Genomic DNA, 16,729 nt, shown 5'->3' on the forward strand with positions numbered 1-16,729 from the left:
TTGTCAAGACGGATTTACGCAATCGAATGGGCCAAGAATTTTTTAACAATGCTATGATTTGTGCGGTCGAAAAGGATTTTTTACGTGAAGTAAAAGACGACGATGTGATGGAACGATTTCAAGCTATGAAAAAAAGAAGAGGACAAATCTATTAGGTAATTGTTTTACTTTATTTATTTATTATCGTTTTTTTAATATTTATGATTGCACGTTAAAAAAATTTTTTTGGGATACACCTGAGTTAATGTTCTAGTTCCGCCACTGGCTGACACCATGGTTGTAAAACAAGGTTTCCAAGGCCGAGTACTCCCCGAGTAATCGCTACAAGGTAGGCTGCCGAGGCGACTTTCTCTAACTCCGCCTAATTACTCGGAATCGATCAGACGCGGTCAAACTAGGCCAAAATCGGATCTAGTAGGTCAATTCAGGCCGAGTTTGACTTAAAAAATAATAAAACATAATTTATATGACTATCATATTATATAATGAATATCATTTTCACATATTTTGTTATAAATATTAGTAAACTTATGTTATTAGACATATATTTAATTTCCGAAAACTAATTTCTTTATAATTTAACATGTCCGAGTACTCCCCGAGTACTCTCCGCCTATGCCGAGTACTCTCTAACTCCATGGTCGAGCGACTAGGGAGCGCCTAGCGACTTTTGCAACCATGGCTGACACTATTCTTTCATCTTGTGTTTGTATGTATAGTAAATAAATTTAAAACCATCTAGAAAATAATTTTATTAAAAAAAGCCACGAAAGTAAGAAAAGGTGCCAGGAAAGAAAAAACAATCGTTGCAACTGGTTACAAGTTACTTTTTTTGAAAAAAAATTCACATATACGTTCATATTTAACAAGTTGAGTGACTTTAATATGCAAAAGTTAAGTTTAAGGACAAAAAGAAAGTATCTGGTTTTATTATTTTTTTTATAGTATTTGCCCTATAAAAAAAGTAAACGATGATATTAAATGTGTGTTCTAACTTATAATATGTGTTGATTATTACATTTTAACCACCCACATATTAAACCAATAATTTATATGAGGCTTGCTCATTTCATTTGATAAAGATATTTGTCTTTTAGTGGAATGTTTTTTTTCTAATCAAAGGATATATATATAGGAGTTTGGGGGGGGGGGGGGGTTGTCTAGGGGATTGTTGAGTGCTGCCCTCCTTATCCTAGGTTTTAGGGTTGTAAATAAACGCGAACAAGACCTTGTTCGTGTTCATTGGATATAATGTGTTCACGAATGGTTCATGAACACTTATCAAACTAGATTTTATGTTTGTGTTCGTTCATTAAGGAAAGGAACGTGTTCACGAACACTATATAAAATTAGGGAATACGATGGTGGCTAGAGGTGGATGGTGAGAGGGAGCGACGCTAGACCTTGAAGCCCTAATGGTTGAACGAAGGTCGATAGTATTTGTCGATGTAAATAATGAGAAGAAAAGTAGAGCGGTGCGTAAACAAGGAGGAAATAGAGTTTCTTATCTTATTTGTTTGAATAATAAGATAAAGAGTAAATTACAAAAATCGTCCTTTATGTTAACAGTAGATTGCAAAGTGTACTCTTTGTCTTCAAAAAGTACAAAAAACGTACTTGATGTTTGCAAATCACTACACGTTATGTCCTTTAACCATATCTCAATTAGTTTTTATGGTTAAATCATGGTAGACTGATAATTTTACTCATTTATTTAAAATGTATTTAATAAATAAAACAAAAATAGAATCATAAAATATTAAAACTATAAATATAAAAAAGATAAATCAGTCTCTCTCTCTAACCTCTCTTTCTCTCTCTCTCTCTCCCTCTCTCTCTTAACTCTCTCTCTGGTTCTTTGTTCACACCACCACCACCAACCCTACAACCACCACCACTACCACCCACCTACCACCACCATCTACCCCCACCTGCCATCACCGCCTTCCCCCACAACCACTAGCACCTTCCCCCACCGGCCATCACCACCTTGCCCTAAAACCAACACACGTTTCCGTACACAAGTATCATCAATCCACCACCAGATCTACCACCAATTCTACCAGTTCTACCACCAATTCTATTGCAAATCAAGTAACTATACGTTTCCAATTCATTCAAACATATCAATCTCATTCGTATATATAATTATCATGCGCACAAGTTTTTTGCGCTAGGGTTTCGTTTTCCGATCAATTTCACCGGACCGATGGTGACCATCAGAAGATATGGAGATGCAGTGGCGAAATAGTGGTGGTAATTTCACGAATCAGCTGCTAGATCGGATGGAATCACTGTCGATTTCGAAAGGTTCACCTTCTTCTTCGTTGAAGAATCCTGTTTCTAATAGTTTATCATCTGGTGGTGGTTTGGGGTATATTGAACACACGGTTACGAAATTCGATACGCTTGTTGGTGTCGCAATAAGTTCGATACGCTTGTGTGGAGGTGGTGGTGGTCTAATTGGGTGTATGGAGGTGGTGGCAGGTGGGTGGTGCTGGTGATGGGAACAGGCAGTGGTGGTGAGAACGGGCAGTGGTAGTTAGAGAGAGAGAGAGAGGTGTTTATGTGTGTGTGTGTATAGAATTATAAATTCGTATAATAATTTAAAACAATTTTTTATTTATTATGTTAATGATTATTTATTTTTATATTTAGAGTAAAATGACCAAAATACCCTCATGTGGGGTCCATTTGGTCAGATTTAACCACAAAAATTAACTGAGATAGGGCTAAAGGACATAACTTGCAAGAGTTTGCAAACATCGAGTACGTTTTTGTACTTTTTGAAGACAAATGACACACTTTGCAATCTAGTGTTAACATAAAGGACGATTTTCGTAATTTACTCTAAGATAAATAAGAATTAAAGATTATAAAAAGTTTAGATAAAATAAATAAATGCTAAAAAACTTTAATGAATAACATAAACAAACGAACATTAACGAATGTTCACGTACACATTACTGAACGTTCACGAACGTAACTGAACACGAACGTAAACAAACTTTCCGCCGAACGGTTCACGAACTGTTCGCTGAACGTTCGGTTCGTTTAGTTTAGAGCCCTACTAGATTCCCAGGGGTCTTCGAATTGTTCCCATTAAAAGAAAAAGGAAAAGGTACTAAGGGGGTGTTTGGGGTTGAGTTTTGAAAATAGATTATGCGTTTTGAATAATCAGAATCAGATAATTAGCTGTAACAAAACGTGCTGCAGAAAGATAGTGTTTGGATTTGGTTATGTTGTTTGATATCACAACAATCAGATAATCAACATTGTTTGGATTTGATTATGTTGTTTGATATCACAATAATCAGATAATCAACTATTTAAGTGTTTGGCAAGTATATATATTTAAAAAAAATAAATAAGTGAAAACGTAAAAAATCAGTTTTTGGATTATTACGTTTTCCTGCAGCAAGGGGTGACCTACTTATGGATTATCACGTTTTGAACTCTACAAAACGTAAAAAATCACTTTTTATTAATTTTTTACCAAACACTCAAAATAGATTTTTTGCGATTTCAAAGCGCAATAATCAAATAATCAGGTTGAAAACGCAATTCCAAACACCCCCTAAATCAATTATCCCAACAGATTAGGTATACTACCATCATCGATTTTGAATTATCTGTTTTCTTTGCTATAGCAAGTCCACTAAAACCGACTAAGCTCCCGTTAAGTTAACTCGGGAACAGTTTCAAAAACGACTAATCTCCCGTTTATCACGTTCGGGATTAAAATGGTCGCATTAGGTGGGATTAATCCTGCTAAAATATATTAACATGAGTTTTTTTTTTAATACACACACATATATTTTTAGTAGTATATATATATCGAAGAAAACAAGTTTGGAATCAAGTTAGATTCCGACATTTAGTCAACACACTTGCATATATCTTATTGAGCGCATCTTCTTGCTTCTGTTGTTTTTCGCAATTCTCAGGTACGAATATCTCTAATTCTTTTGGGGGTGAGAACCTACCTACCTACGGTCATTCTCCACGATCCTATGCAACACAAATAGCTTTCAGATATTTAGGATGCATTCTAATTTGGTCTGATGGTGTTGATATTAGGGCTAGTTTTTTTTTGACCTATAATTTAGGTTCATAAGTTTGTTAAACTCTGAGAATTGTTCGGAAATTGATCAAGTTTGGCGACAACTTCATGGTAAAATGCTTTGAAAATTGCTTTCAAAAAATGGTTCTTGATGCAGAGTTTATCGAATTTGAACGGAATGCTGTAAACAAACCGAACGTTCAGCGAACAGTTCGTGAACCGTTCGGCGGGAAGTTCGTTTATGTTCGTTCGATTAGCTTAACGAACGAACACGAACAAAAATTTCCGTTCGGTTAGCTTAGCGAACGAACACGAACATAGGTCTCGTTCGTTCGTGAACGTTCGGTTACGTTCGTTCGTGTTCGTTTGATTATATTAAAAAATAATAAATAATAAATAATAAACATTTTATCTAAACATATTCATATTGAAAACTTGAAACCCTATTTTTTTCTAAGTTAGCTAAAATTTGGACATGCTAAGACATTTTTGGGGATAATTATGTCTAAGTTAGTTAAATTTGATCAACGGATTCTTTTACTGAACTTTTTAATCATAACTTCATGGTAAAATGCTTTGAAAATCCCCGGTCTGCTACGGGAGAAACTCATCTAATACTTACATTGAGGTTTCTTTTTTTCCTAAATCGATGTTTTTTGCTGCCAATTGAAACAGGAAAAAAAAAGAGTTTTGCTAAACGAAACATCAATGAATATTACACAAAGCATGACTGACCCTTTGTCAACCAAACCGTATCGTTCATGGGCTCTGTCAGCTATTCACACAGGTACAAATATACATCTTTTTTCACTTTGTTTACATGTTGCTCTTCTTCAATTCTTGGATTGATTCAAGTTTCGTGTTTGAGCAGCTTCTTCTCATGTTGGACAAGCTAATCCCACCAATCTGGTATAACTTTTTGCAATCATTTCTTTATCCTCTTGATGTATTTAAAATAATAAGTTAATAAACTGAATTTATCTGCTATTTTTTATGCAGGCCATTGATACAACCAAAGAAAGAATCCGTAAACTGTTCAACAATGTGGACCTTTCGGTTTCTTCATACGACACAGCCTGGGTAGCCATGGTCCCTTCTCCAAGCTCACCCAAATCCCCTTGTTTCCCCGAGTGTCTTAACTGGTTAGTTGATAACCAGCTCGATGATGGTTCATGGGGTCTCGTTAATCACAGTCGTACTCATCCGTTACTTAAAGATTCCCTCTCTTCAACGTTAGCATGTATTGTTGCATTAAAACGATGGAATGTTGGGGAAGACCAAATTAATAAAGGTATGCGTTTTTTTGCTGCCTTCTTGCTTGCTGTCTGTCAAGTGTTATTGTTTATTCATTAAATAGTCAACTCTTGTTGCAGGTCTACATTTTATTGAGTCGAATTTTGCTTCAGCTACTGACAAAAGTCACCCGTCTCCCTTTGGTTTTGACATCATATTTCCCGGTATGGTTGAGTATGCGGAACGGTTGAACATAAACCTCCGTTCAAATCAAACGGATTTTACTTTGATGCTACATGAGAGAGAATTGGAGCTAAAAAGGTATTTCTTTTATACGGAAATTGGATTTAAATAATCCCAAGTCTTACCTATTGGCCGGCAACAGTCCCAACTAACGAAGTGTTTTTTGACAGTCCCAAATTTTAACCTATTTTCTCCCAATGAGCTTTTTCTAACTTAGATCTAACCCTGTTAGTTTTTTGCTGATGTGGACTGCTTATGTGGCAAAAAAGTTAAATTTTGATGATGTGGATTGCTTATGTGGCAAAGTTTTGAAGATGTGGACTGCTTATGTGGTAGTCCACGCCAACAAAAACTAACTGAGTTAGACCTCAGTTAGAAAAAGCTCGTTGGGAGAAACTAGGTTAAAAGTTGGGACTGTCACAACACATTTTGTAAGTTAGGATAATTTAAATCCAAGTTCCTTTTTTTACTGATTATGTGAGTTATAATGCAAAGAAAATAACTTTGGTTGTTATCATTATCATATAGATGTCATTCGAGTGAGATGAAAGCATACCTGGCGTATATTTCAGAAGGACTCGGTAACTTATATGATTGGCATATCGTGAAGAAATATCAGCTGAAAAACGGTTCGGTTTTCAACTCACCGTCAGCAACAGCAGCTGCTTTTATTAATCATCAAGATACTGGTTGTCTTAATTATCTAACTTCACTTTTGGACAAGTTTGGTAATGCAGGTACGCGTTTCTTACTTAGTTATTTATCGATATCCTATGAAGAAATCCCACATTGTGCTAACAAATCTAAGGGGTGAATCTCAGTCCCGACAGTTTATCCTCTTGATTTATATATCCGGCTTTCCATGGTTGATACGCTTGAAAGATTAGGAATCGCACGCCATTTCAGCGTGGAAGTTAAAAATGTTTTAGACGAAACATACAGGTAAAATATTCATTTTATTAAATCAAAACACACAGGTTAATGCAAATCCTTTGGTCGAATCTAGATGTTGGGTGGAGCGAGATGAGCAAATATTTATGGATGTTGTAACTTGTGCTTTAGCCTTTCGGTTATTAAGGATCAACGGGTATGAAGTATCCTCAGGTATATATATCTTAAACAAAAAACATATTATAAGTCATTTGTTTTATTTTATTATATTTTTGTTATATTTTTCATTTTGTGACTTGACATGTGGCGTAGATCCATTGGCTGAAATTACTAACGAAGGAGCTTTCAAAGACGAATATGCAGCTGTTGAAGTGTATAATGCATCACAGGTTTTATACCCAGAGGAATTATCTTTCGGAGAACAAATCTTGAGGTCGGGTGATATTCTTAGAAGGATGATATCCACTGATTCAAACCGGCTCTCTAAATTTATTCATAAAGAGGTTGTGATTTTGACTTTGACTCGTAATTACGTATCTTTTTCCATGCAACATATCTGAATGGTTAATTTAAACAGGTGGAGAATGCTCTTAAGTTCCCATTCAATACCGGTTTAGAACGCATAAACACTAGACGAAATATAGATCGCTACAATGTTGATGATACAAGAATTTTGAAAACTACATATCGGTGAGTTTTTTATTTCACGTGTAAATATTTAAAGTATTGAGCAGTGACAGCTCTGAGTATTTTTCTCTGATTAACCGCAGATCATCGAATATTAGCAACAAGGATTACTTAAGGTTCGCAGTTGAAGATTATAACTCTTGCCAATCTATTTACCGTGAAGAATTAAAAGGTCTTGAAAGGTTTGTATCAAAAGTTATTTTTTTAAATTTATATTTGAGTAAAATGCCGTTTTCGTCCTGAGGTTTTGACCTTTTGGATCCAGATGTGGAAAAACAAACCTTTGGACGAAAGTTGCAAAACTGGCCAAACCTCAGAGACGAAAATGGCATTTTACTCTTTATATTTTGATTAACGAAGAAGTGACGACGTGGCACCAGGTGGGTGGTAGATAACAAATTGGACCAGCTCAAGTTTGCTAGGCAAAAGACAGCCTACTGTTACTTCTCTGTTGCCGCAACACTTTCATCTCCTGAATTATCGGACGCGCGTATTTCATGGGCCAAAAACGGCATCCTTACTACAGTAGTTGATGACTTTTTTGACGTTGGTGGTACTATCGACGAATTGGCCAATCTGATTCAGTGTGTTGAAAAGTATAATCTTGTTCCATATTTAAGTGATTTTCTTAATTATTTTGAATTTTTAAAGGATTTTGTCTCATAAACTGCAGATGGAATGTAGACGTTGACAATGATTGCTGTTCGGAGCAAGTTCGAATTGTATTTTTAGCATTAAAAGATGCAATCTGTTGGATTGGAGACACAGCTTTCAAATGGCAAGAACGAGATGTAACGAGCCATGTTATTCAAACTGTAAGATATCTAATCTTTTCTGCTTTATATAAAGAGTATGATACACAGATGGTCCCTGTGGTTTGCCTAAATTTTGGATTTGTCCCCTAGCTTTCTAAAAGTACATGGATGGTCCCTGTGGTTCGCACTTTGTAACGCTTTTAGTCCCCAGCCAATAAATCTAAAGGTTTTTAGCTTGTCCAAGTTAACGACTAAATGTGTTACAAAGTGCAAACCACAGGGACCATCCATGTACTTTTGGAAAAAGCTGGGGACTAAATGCGTTACAAAGTGCAAACCACAGGGATCATCTGTCTACTTTTGAAAAGCTGGGGACCAAATCCAAAATTTTGGTAAACCATAGGGACCATCCCTGTACTTTACTCTTATATAAAAAAAGGTGTTCCGTGGTCATTTATTTTTATATATTTTTTTTTGTTTCTATAGTGGTTGGATCTGATGAATAGTATGTTGAGGGAAGCTATATGGACGAGAGACGCGTATGTACCAACAATAAATGAATATATGGAAAATGCTTACGTGTCGTTTGCATTAGGCCCAATTGTACTGCCCGCTATTTACTTTGTGGGGCCCAAGTTGTCGGAGGAGATTGTCGAAAGCTCCGAGTATCATTATCTATACGAGCTAATGAGCACTTTGGGTCGGCTTCTGAATGATATACATAGCTTCAAGGTAATTTCTTTTCTATTAAAAAAGACAGAGAAAGGGTAGTATAGTAGTAATAATGGGTTTTGTTAAAATATTAACGCAGAGAGAATATAAGGAAGGAAAACTAAATGCTGTAGCGTTGCAACTGAGTAATGGGGAAAGTGGGAATGTGGAAGAAGAGGTGGTAAAGGAGATGATGACGATGATAAAGAACAAGAGGAGAGAGATGATGAAATTAGTTACGGAAGAAAGGGGAAGCATTGTTCCTAGAGCTTGTAAAGACGCGTTTTGGAACATGTGTAACGTGTTGAATCTTTTTTATGCGAAGGATGATGGGTTTACTGGAGACGCGATTCTTGGTATTGTGAAGGACGTCATTTACGAGCCGTTGAGTTGATTGGAAGTGAATAACAAATGTAAATCATGTTTGAAAATCATGCTTTTGATGGGGGTGCTGTACTACTGTCGTATGTCAAGGCAGTAGATAAATAAATACAAAGCATGAGTAATGTTTTTGCTTTTCGTTGTCATTTTGCTTTTCATTATCAGATCGAGTGACTTAATCAGTGAGGTTTTGATCAGATTTAAGTTTATAGTAGTGCACATTCTGAATATTGTTGATAGCAACTATAAAGCTTAGGCTCCATGTCGCAAGTTGGCCAGTTTGAGATCCAAACGGTTTGGTTCATGGTTTAGTTATGCCGATTTAGTGGTTCGCCTTGTTTGGAACATGGAACCTGCTGTGTGAACTGAACAAGCCTTTTTTTATTTTCATTTTTGGTAGTCATATACCACATATCTAGCTCATATATGTTTAACTATTTTTTTTAGTAAAAATCAAAACCATGTTTATAATCGCCCTCGTTGCCTGTCAATTGCACTCATGGCCACTCTGTGACCCTTACAATCAACGGTTAGCAAACATTACGAGCTAAAAGTCTCAACGACCAGAATCCTAGCCTCAAGTAAGCGGATATGCGCTCATTCTCACATATGTGGGCTAGGTCTCTGAGTATCAGCCCCATCCTCGCTGCAAAACCACCACAAATTACATGTATGGTTCACATGTTTATTCATCATGCATTTCTCCTTCTCTTATTCTTAAACATTATGTTCAGATTTTGGGTTATTGGATTTTAATAATCATGACTTTCACCTATTGGCCGACATTAATCCCAACTTAAAAAATTCTCTCTGACAATCCCAACTTGTAAGAATTTGGCCCCATCGATCTTTTTCTAACTAGGTTATAACGCAATTAGTTTTTTTGCTGACGTGGTAACTTACGTGGCACAAATCTAATTATTGGCTGATGTAGCTGCTTATGTGGCACAAACCTAGTAATTGAATTTTAATAATCCTAACTTTCAACCCCATCAACAACTACCATCAGCCGCCACCAACACTACCTACAACCACCATTAACAACCACCCACCACCATCATCAACAACCACAACCATTAGCTGCCACCACTACCACCATCAGTCGCCAGCACCACCATCACACACCAGCACCACCATCAACCACCACCATCAGTCGCCGTCACCACCACCATCAACAATCACCACCATTCGTCGCCACCACCAACATCACACACCACCATCATCAGCCGCCACCACCACCACCACCATCAACAACCCCCCACCACGGCGGTTGATGGTGGTGGCAGCTGATAGTGGTGGCGGCTGATAGAGGTTGTTGTTGTTGGTGGTGGTGGCGGCTAATGGTAGTGGTGAAAGTTAGGATTATTAACACCAGCCGCCAATAACTAAGTTTGTGCCACGTAAACTGTCACGTTAGCAAAAAATTATCTGGGTTATAACCCAATTAGAAAAGGATCTGTAGGTCCCGAAAAGGGAATATGTCACAGAATAGTAACCAAGTTTTAAAAGTGTTCTAATTAGGTCACTCGAATCGTTTTTGTCCCAAATTAGATAACTTAACATTCAAATCGAGTCATGTCCTTTTTTCTATGTGTCAAGAAAAAAAATGAAGAATAAGATGTTGGGGTCGGATTATTTTAATATATGACATAATATTTATTAAAAATAAAAACACTTTAATTACATTAAAAATTAAAAAAACAAGTTACAATCCACGTCATCACTCGAAGTTAGTATCAAATAAAAGGGAAAAAAGAAACAAAAATCCACATCACCATGGTTACTTATGAAATGGATGAAAAAACCCTTAATTTTAATGAAAAATGATTGTTGAGTGACCTGATTGGAACACTTTTGAAACTTGAGTGACCTAATTGGAACACTTTTAAAACTTGGTTACTATTCTACAAAGTTACCCCTCCCGAAAACTGGATCTAATAATGATATCAAACAAACCTATTAATTGTGCAGAATCCAATCAATAGGTGATTCAAGACTAAACACGAAGAACACAAGATCGCGGTTTCAATGCACACTTGTATTGATTCAACAAGTCGAGTACACAAACCCTAGATGGCTTCCTGCGCTGGACTAGCTAACATCCTCATAGATGGACTAATCCGCACAAAAGATGAAAACAAGAAGAAGGAGTTAGCCCAGAAAATTTCCCAAGAATTCTACCTTATTGATTCCTATAAGAAGAAAGGAGCTGAACCGTCATTGGAGTAACATACCTGCAGAAACTATAATAAAAAAACGTTCAGGAAAATGCCATTTTAGGAGAACACCCTACTGTAACTTCTGCAAGATGACTGGGCATATAGAGGAAGAATGTAGAAGGAAAACTAATATCTGTATTAATTGCGGAGAAACATGACACATCAAACCATATTGCCCGAAACTGACTAAAGCACCTGACAACAAGGCAGAAACAACAGACAGAGCTAAGAAGAATGCGTGAGCATTCGTACTTACTACGCAAGAAGCAGAAATGATCCTAGACGTAATCGCTGATATGTAATATTTAAGTTAAGGTTTTATTTGACTCTAGTACAAATCAAAGTTAATAAATAAATGCATCCTGTCAAGTACTTCATCTATTCAAAACCATAACAGACTTGTTTGGTCTTCACTTTCATTAAATCATTTATTTGGTTACGACACCTTGTGGTGGCGTTTTTCATTAACTTGAAGCTTGAGCTAATATTATTTTCACACCTGATGTATGGATTTATTTATTTAATTTCTATTGATTCATTATTTTAAACAGTCTTAATACAATTATGTGTTAAGATAAGAGTACACAAATTCGTATTATATTCCGGTGTACCTCTAAAGATTCTTTCATCATTAATCGAAAATTCTATGATATTCATTTGGTCTTTTATTATCAATTGAAAATCCAATAAGAATTATTTGAAATGAATATCAAAACTTCTTCCATGAACCTTTCAATTGATTACGAACACGGTGAACTTGTTCGGTCACCATAATTCTTGAACTATTTCAATTATTAAGACACCTTGCGGCCAGGGGCGTACCCACCTTGGTTTAAGGGTGGGCGGGCGCACCCCATGAAAAAAATATTTTTAGTGTTATTTTTTGTCGGAAATTCCGGTCACACCCCTTGGAATTTTTCACCCGCACCCCTTGAAAATTTTCAACCGCCTCACTTAGAAAAAAAAATAATTATTAACCACTTATTCACTTAATTATTTAATCCAATTAAAGCCCAATCTACAATCAATTTTTATTAACACAAGCCCAAACCGAACCTAAAGAAATTTGAACTAAATAAAATAAACCAAACCCATCCACACATTCCATTTCCAAATGCCGCCCCCAAAAAAACTCCCAGCGACTTGACGTCACTGCTTACGACCTGGTGACTTTTTTTACCGGAAAAACCAAAATTCCGATTGGACCGACCCATATTACGTCAGAATTCCAATATATAACTAGTATGGTTTATTTATTTATTTTGTTTTATATGATGATTAGGAGAAAATATAAATGTGTAAGGGTTTAATCTTTTAATATTTTTTTGATTTTTTTTGTTGTTGTTCTAGACTTGTAGTTAAATGATTTTATTGTTTTATTTATAGCTTTGTTTGTTTAAATGATTAGTTACAAGTGGGTAAGGATAGTGTAAAAAGGGCCTAAAGTGTGAGAAGTGTATTATAACACTATATATAATACTATATAACACCATATAAACACCGTATAACAATATGTAATACCATATAATACCATATAACACTATACATCTATCATAGACATTCTATCAGACAACCTATAGTGTTATATTTGTTATATAATGATATATAGTGTTACAAAGTGTTATATGGTATTATATGGTGTTACATATTGTTATACGGTGTTTATATGGTGTTATATAGTGTTGTAATACACTTCTCACACTTTGAACACTTTTTACAGGATCCTCTACCTAGTTACAAGTAATCAACATTTAATATTAGGGCTTGAATGTTTAAAAATATAATTGAAAGTTATGGGCTATGGTTGAACATGATTGTTTATTTTGTTTAAGTGTTTAATGTTGTTTTATGAACTTATGGAGCAAATTATATGTGTTAGGAACAATGAGTAAGAATGTAATGAACTTTTGGCGTGTTTAGTATCTTTAGATGATATTTTGGATATATTTCAAAAAAAAAAATGTGTAGGGCACAATTTTAAATACTTTTGTAATTTGTAATGATGTTTGACGTGTTTTTGATGATTTATAAATTTTAGTTTGATGTTCTTTTGTCTTACATGATCCGACCCGGCCCGCTATAAACTGATATTTTTATATAGCTAGGGGCATAAAATCTTTGAAAATATTCCGCACCCCCATGAAAAATTTTCTGAGTCCGCCACTGCTTGCGGCGTCGATATAAACTTGTAGCTTGGGCTATTCATAATGATACGAATCATGCAAAACCACATATGTCTTTCCTTTGACGCATCGCTGAAAATAGTCTTAATGTAATTATGTATTAATACAATGATACACTAAACTCTGTTATATTTCGGTGTATCCTTGCATTTCAATAAATGTCAACACACTGATTTTTCTCATGTCATGGGTTGATAGTTGACAAATCATTTTCGTGCTTCTATTTCATTTGAGCTTGTTGATTCCGAGTCTTCCTTAATTAACAACTAAAGTAAGTTTTCATTTGACAATGAATTCTATTGATTCTAGAAGTCATTCACAACTTGTAAACATTCAGTTTAGTCATTTATTGATCATATATCTCTTCTGGCTTGAACCTAGTCACCCAAGAAATTATATCATTTCATCTTGTTCGTTTGACATCGATTTTTTTTTGAAATAATTCAGTTGAACCATAGAGTCCTATTTATTGTAAAACTCGTATCCACAAAATTTGAACATGCCGATCTTGATTCTGTGTCATTTACCTTAATACTGTTCTTATTGACTAAGACATAACATAACTCTAAAGGAGACACCGTAGCCCAAATCTCGAGGACGAGATTTAAAACAAGATGGGGAGGATGTAACATTTCCATTTTTATATTAAAATAAAGTATATAAAAACTTGTATTATTAGACGGGTAGATTACGGGTAAGTTGACTGTTAGAAGTATGAGATATTTAGACGAACATAGGAATCGTTTAATAATAAAATTATAAAAATACATTATAATTGACCTCACTCCATTTTTAATGAAACTTAGGCCAAAATGTAGATGAAAATATTCTCGTTCTAATGACATAATCATCGTTTTATAAAACGTCAAATTTTGGAAGTTATAAGCGATAAATGAGTGAAGCAGCTGAATTAATTATAAAAATAAAATAATAATAAAAAACTTAACTAATTCAAAATATACGTGTACAATGTGTGTACGTGTAAGACTTCAACAAAAGGAATCTCATGTATATTCTCTAAGTTTGTGGGAAAGTGCATGAATTAATTGTGGATATGTACGTGTCTCTTTTTAATCAAAAGGAATATCTGGTTTTCATAGGCATCAAGTATACATTTCAACTATATATAGAAAGCCTCATACCCACAATTCCTTTGCTCACTTCTGCTTCTGTCTCGCCCCTCTCTCTCTCTATAATTTTATTTTTTCTTTTAATATTTCACCAATAATACTCCAAAACTCTGCCCCGTTTTAAGTGTTTTAACTCCTAATCACTGATTCAATATCATGCCCGATTGATCTTGAACCCAACAACTGATGCCAAAGTGCTACCTGATAAAGGCTATGCTTTGTAAACTAAGTTGGGGTCCTGTCTCGTGATGTATTGATAAAGTTGAATTGAGTTATTACACTAATCACGAGTGCATTATATATTTTATTAAATAGCTCAGGAGTTATACCCAAGAATATACCAGGAGGGTTTTAGTTGAATCCTAAAGTTACAAAGTGAGTCATTCTTCTTTTTATCACCTTTTTGTGATACCTTTATATTAAAAAATGCTTAACAAAATCCTAAATGTTTATCGGTTATGCTTACAGTGATTAAGTTTTTGTATTCTGCAATAGCTGCTGGTATGTGGGGTTTTCTATACATTACCTGACACTCGTTACTATTGGACAAAGAGTTAGCCAATAGTAGCATGACCACAAGTACGAGAGAATTATGCCCCAGTAGCAATAGCTTATAACTAATATTATTTTTACATTACTATATTAAATTATTAAATATATCTTATAAATTTAATGTATGATTGAAATAAATTTATATGATGTGTATATAAAATAGAACTTTGTGAAACGTTATTAATCATTATTAAAATATATTAATAATATTAAAGAAAATATAATTATTTGGCAAATTGGATTTAAATAATCACAACTCAGTGTTATTGGCCAATAATAATCTCAACTCATTTAATCACCAGTAATAATCCGAACTATTCACTTTTGTTTGTAAAATACTCCCGGTTAAAAAAAACACTAACTAGGTTAAAAAATTGCTGATGTGGCATGCCATCTCACCTGCCACATCAGTTGCTACGTCATAAAAATGCCACGTAGATAGCCACGTCAGCTGCCATGTCAGCAAAAAATGCCACATCAACTGCCACATCAGCAATTTTTTAACCTAGTTAGTGTTTTTTTAACTGGGAGTATTTTACAAACAAAAGTGAATAGTTCGGATTATTATTGGTGATTAAATAAGTTGGGATTATTATTGGCCAATAACAGTGAGTTGAGATTATTTAAATCCAATTTGCCATTTTTTTTAATATACATGTTAAAAATAAACATTAGTTATATTAAAGAATGACTATTGAAAAATTTTGCTCATAAGATTATGTTAGATATATTATAATATAACTGTTAAATGTATACGATGACATAATAAATATATTAGTTTTAACCTCTGTTATGTTACATAAAACAACAGTTTTATAAGCTAATATAACTAGTAATCTATTACTATACATGTATAGTTGGGTTATGTATTCTGCAATTACTACCGATATGTGGAGTTTGGTATACATTATTTAATAAGCGTCACTAGTTGAGAGAATGATCAACAGTGATATGACTAGAGTCACTAGTTGAGAGAATGATCAACAGTGATATGACCAAAGTCACTAGTTGATGTAACACCCAAAAAATATGCAATTTAAATGCTGTAGCGTTGCAACTGAATAATGGGGAAAGTGGGAATGTGGAAGAAGAGGTGGTAAAGGAGATGATGACGATGATAAAGAACAAGAGGAGAGAGATGATGAAATTAGTTACGGAAGAAAGGGGAAGCATTGTTCCTAGAGCTTGTAAAGACGCGTTTTGGAACATGTGTAACGTGTTGAATCTTTTTTATGCGAAGGATGATGGGTTTACTGGAGACGCGATTCTTGGTATTGTGAAGGACGTCATTTACGAGCTGTTGAGTTGATTGGAAGTGAATAACAAATGTAAATCATGTTTGAAAATCATGCTTTTGATGGGGGTGCTGTACTACTGTCGTATGTCAAGGCAGTAGATAAATAAATACAAAGCATGAGTAATGTTTTTGCTTTTGGTTGTCATTTTGCTTTTCATTATCGAGTGACTTAATCAGTGAGGTTTTGATCAGATTTAAGTTTATAGTAGTGCACATTCTGAATATTGTTGATAGCAACTATAAAGCTTAGGCTCCATGTCGCAAGTTGGCCAGTTTGAGATCCAAACGGTTTGGTTCATGGTTTAGTTATGCCGATTTAGTGGTTCGCCTTGTTTGGAACATGGAACCTGCTGTGTGAACTGAACAAGCCTTTTTTTATTTTCA

General features: G+C 34.9%; 1 protein-coding gene across 2 annotated transcripts; it reads left to right on the forward strand.

Moving 5' to 3' along the window:
• Nucleotides 1–3,823: 3,823 nt before the first annotated feature.
• LOC110918013 (ent-kaurene synthase TSP4, chloroplastic) lies at nt 3,824–9,204 on the forward strand. 2 transcript variants are annotated; one of them, XM_022162409.2, is made up of 15 exons: nt 3,824–3,947; nt 4,726–4,850; nt 4,935–4,972; nt 5,063–5,354; nt 5,437–5,617; nt 6,068–6,276; nt 6,361–6,481; nt 6,546–6,643; nt 6,743–6,933; nt 7,008–7,120; nt 7,201–7,299; nt 7,498–7,713; nt 7,791–7,932; nt 8,359–8,604; nt 8,684–9,204. In XM_022162409.2, exons 2-15 carry the CDS (start codon nt 4,772–4,774, stop codon nt 8,975–8,977), a joined length of 2,319 nt encoding a protein of 772 aa, XP_022018101.1. In that variant the 5' UTR covers nt 3,824–3,947; nt 4,726–4,771; the 3' UTR covers nt 8,978–9,204. The 2 variants fall into 2 exon arrangements, with proteins under 2 accessions (XP_022018101.1, XP_035840815.1); XM_035984922.1 differs by lacking the exon at nt 3,824–3,947 and adding an exon at nt 4,004–4,174.
• Nucleotides 9,205–16,729: the final 7,525 nt, after the last annotated feature.

The sequence above is a fragment of the Helianthus annuus genome, chromosome 16, assembly GCF_002127325.2.
Source record: "Helianthus annuus cultivar XRQ/B chromosome 16, HanXRQr2.0-SUNRISE, whole genome shotgun sequence".
NCBI lineage: Eukaryota > Viridiplantae > Streptophyta > Magnoliopsida > Asterales > Asteraceae > Helianthus > Helianthus annuus.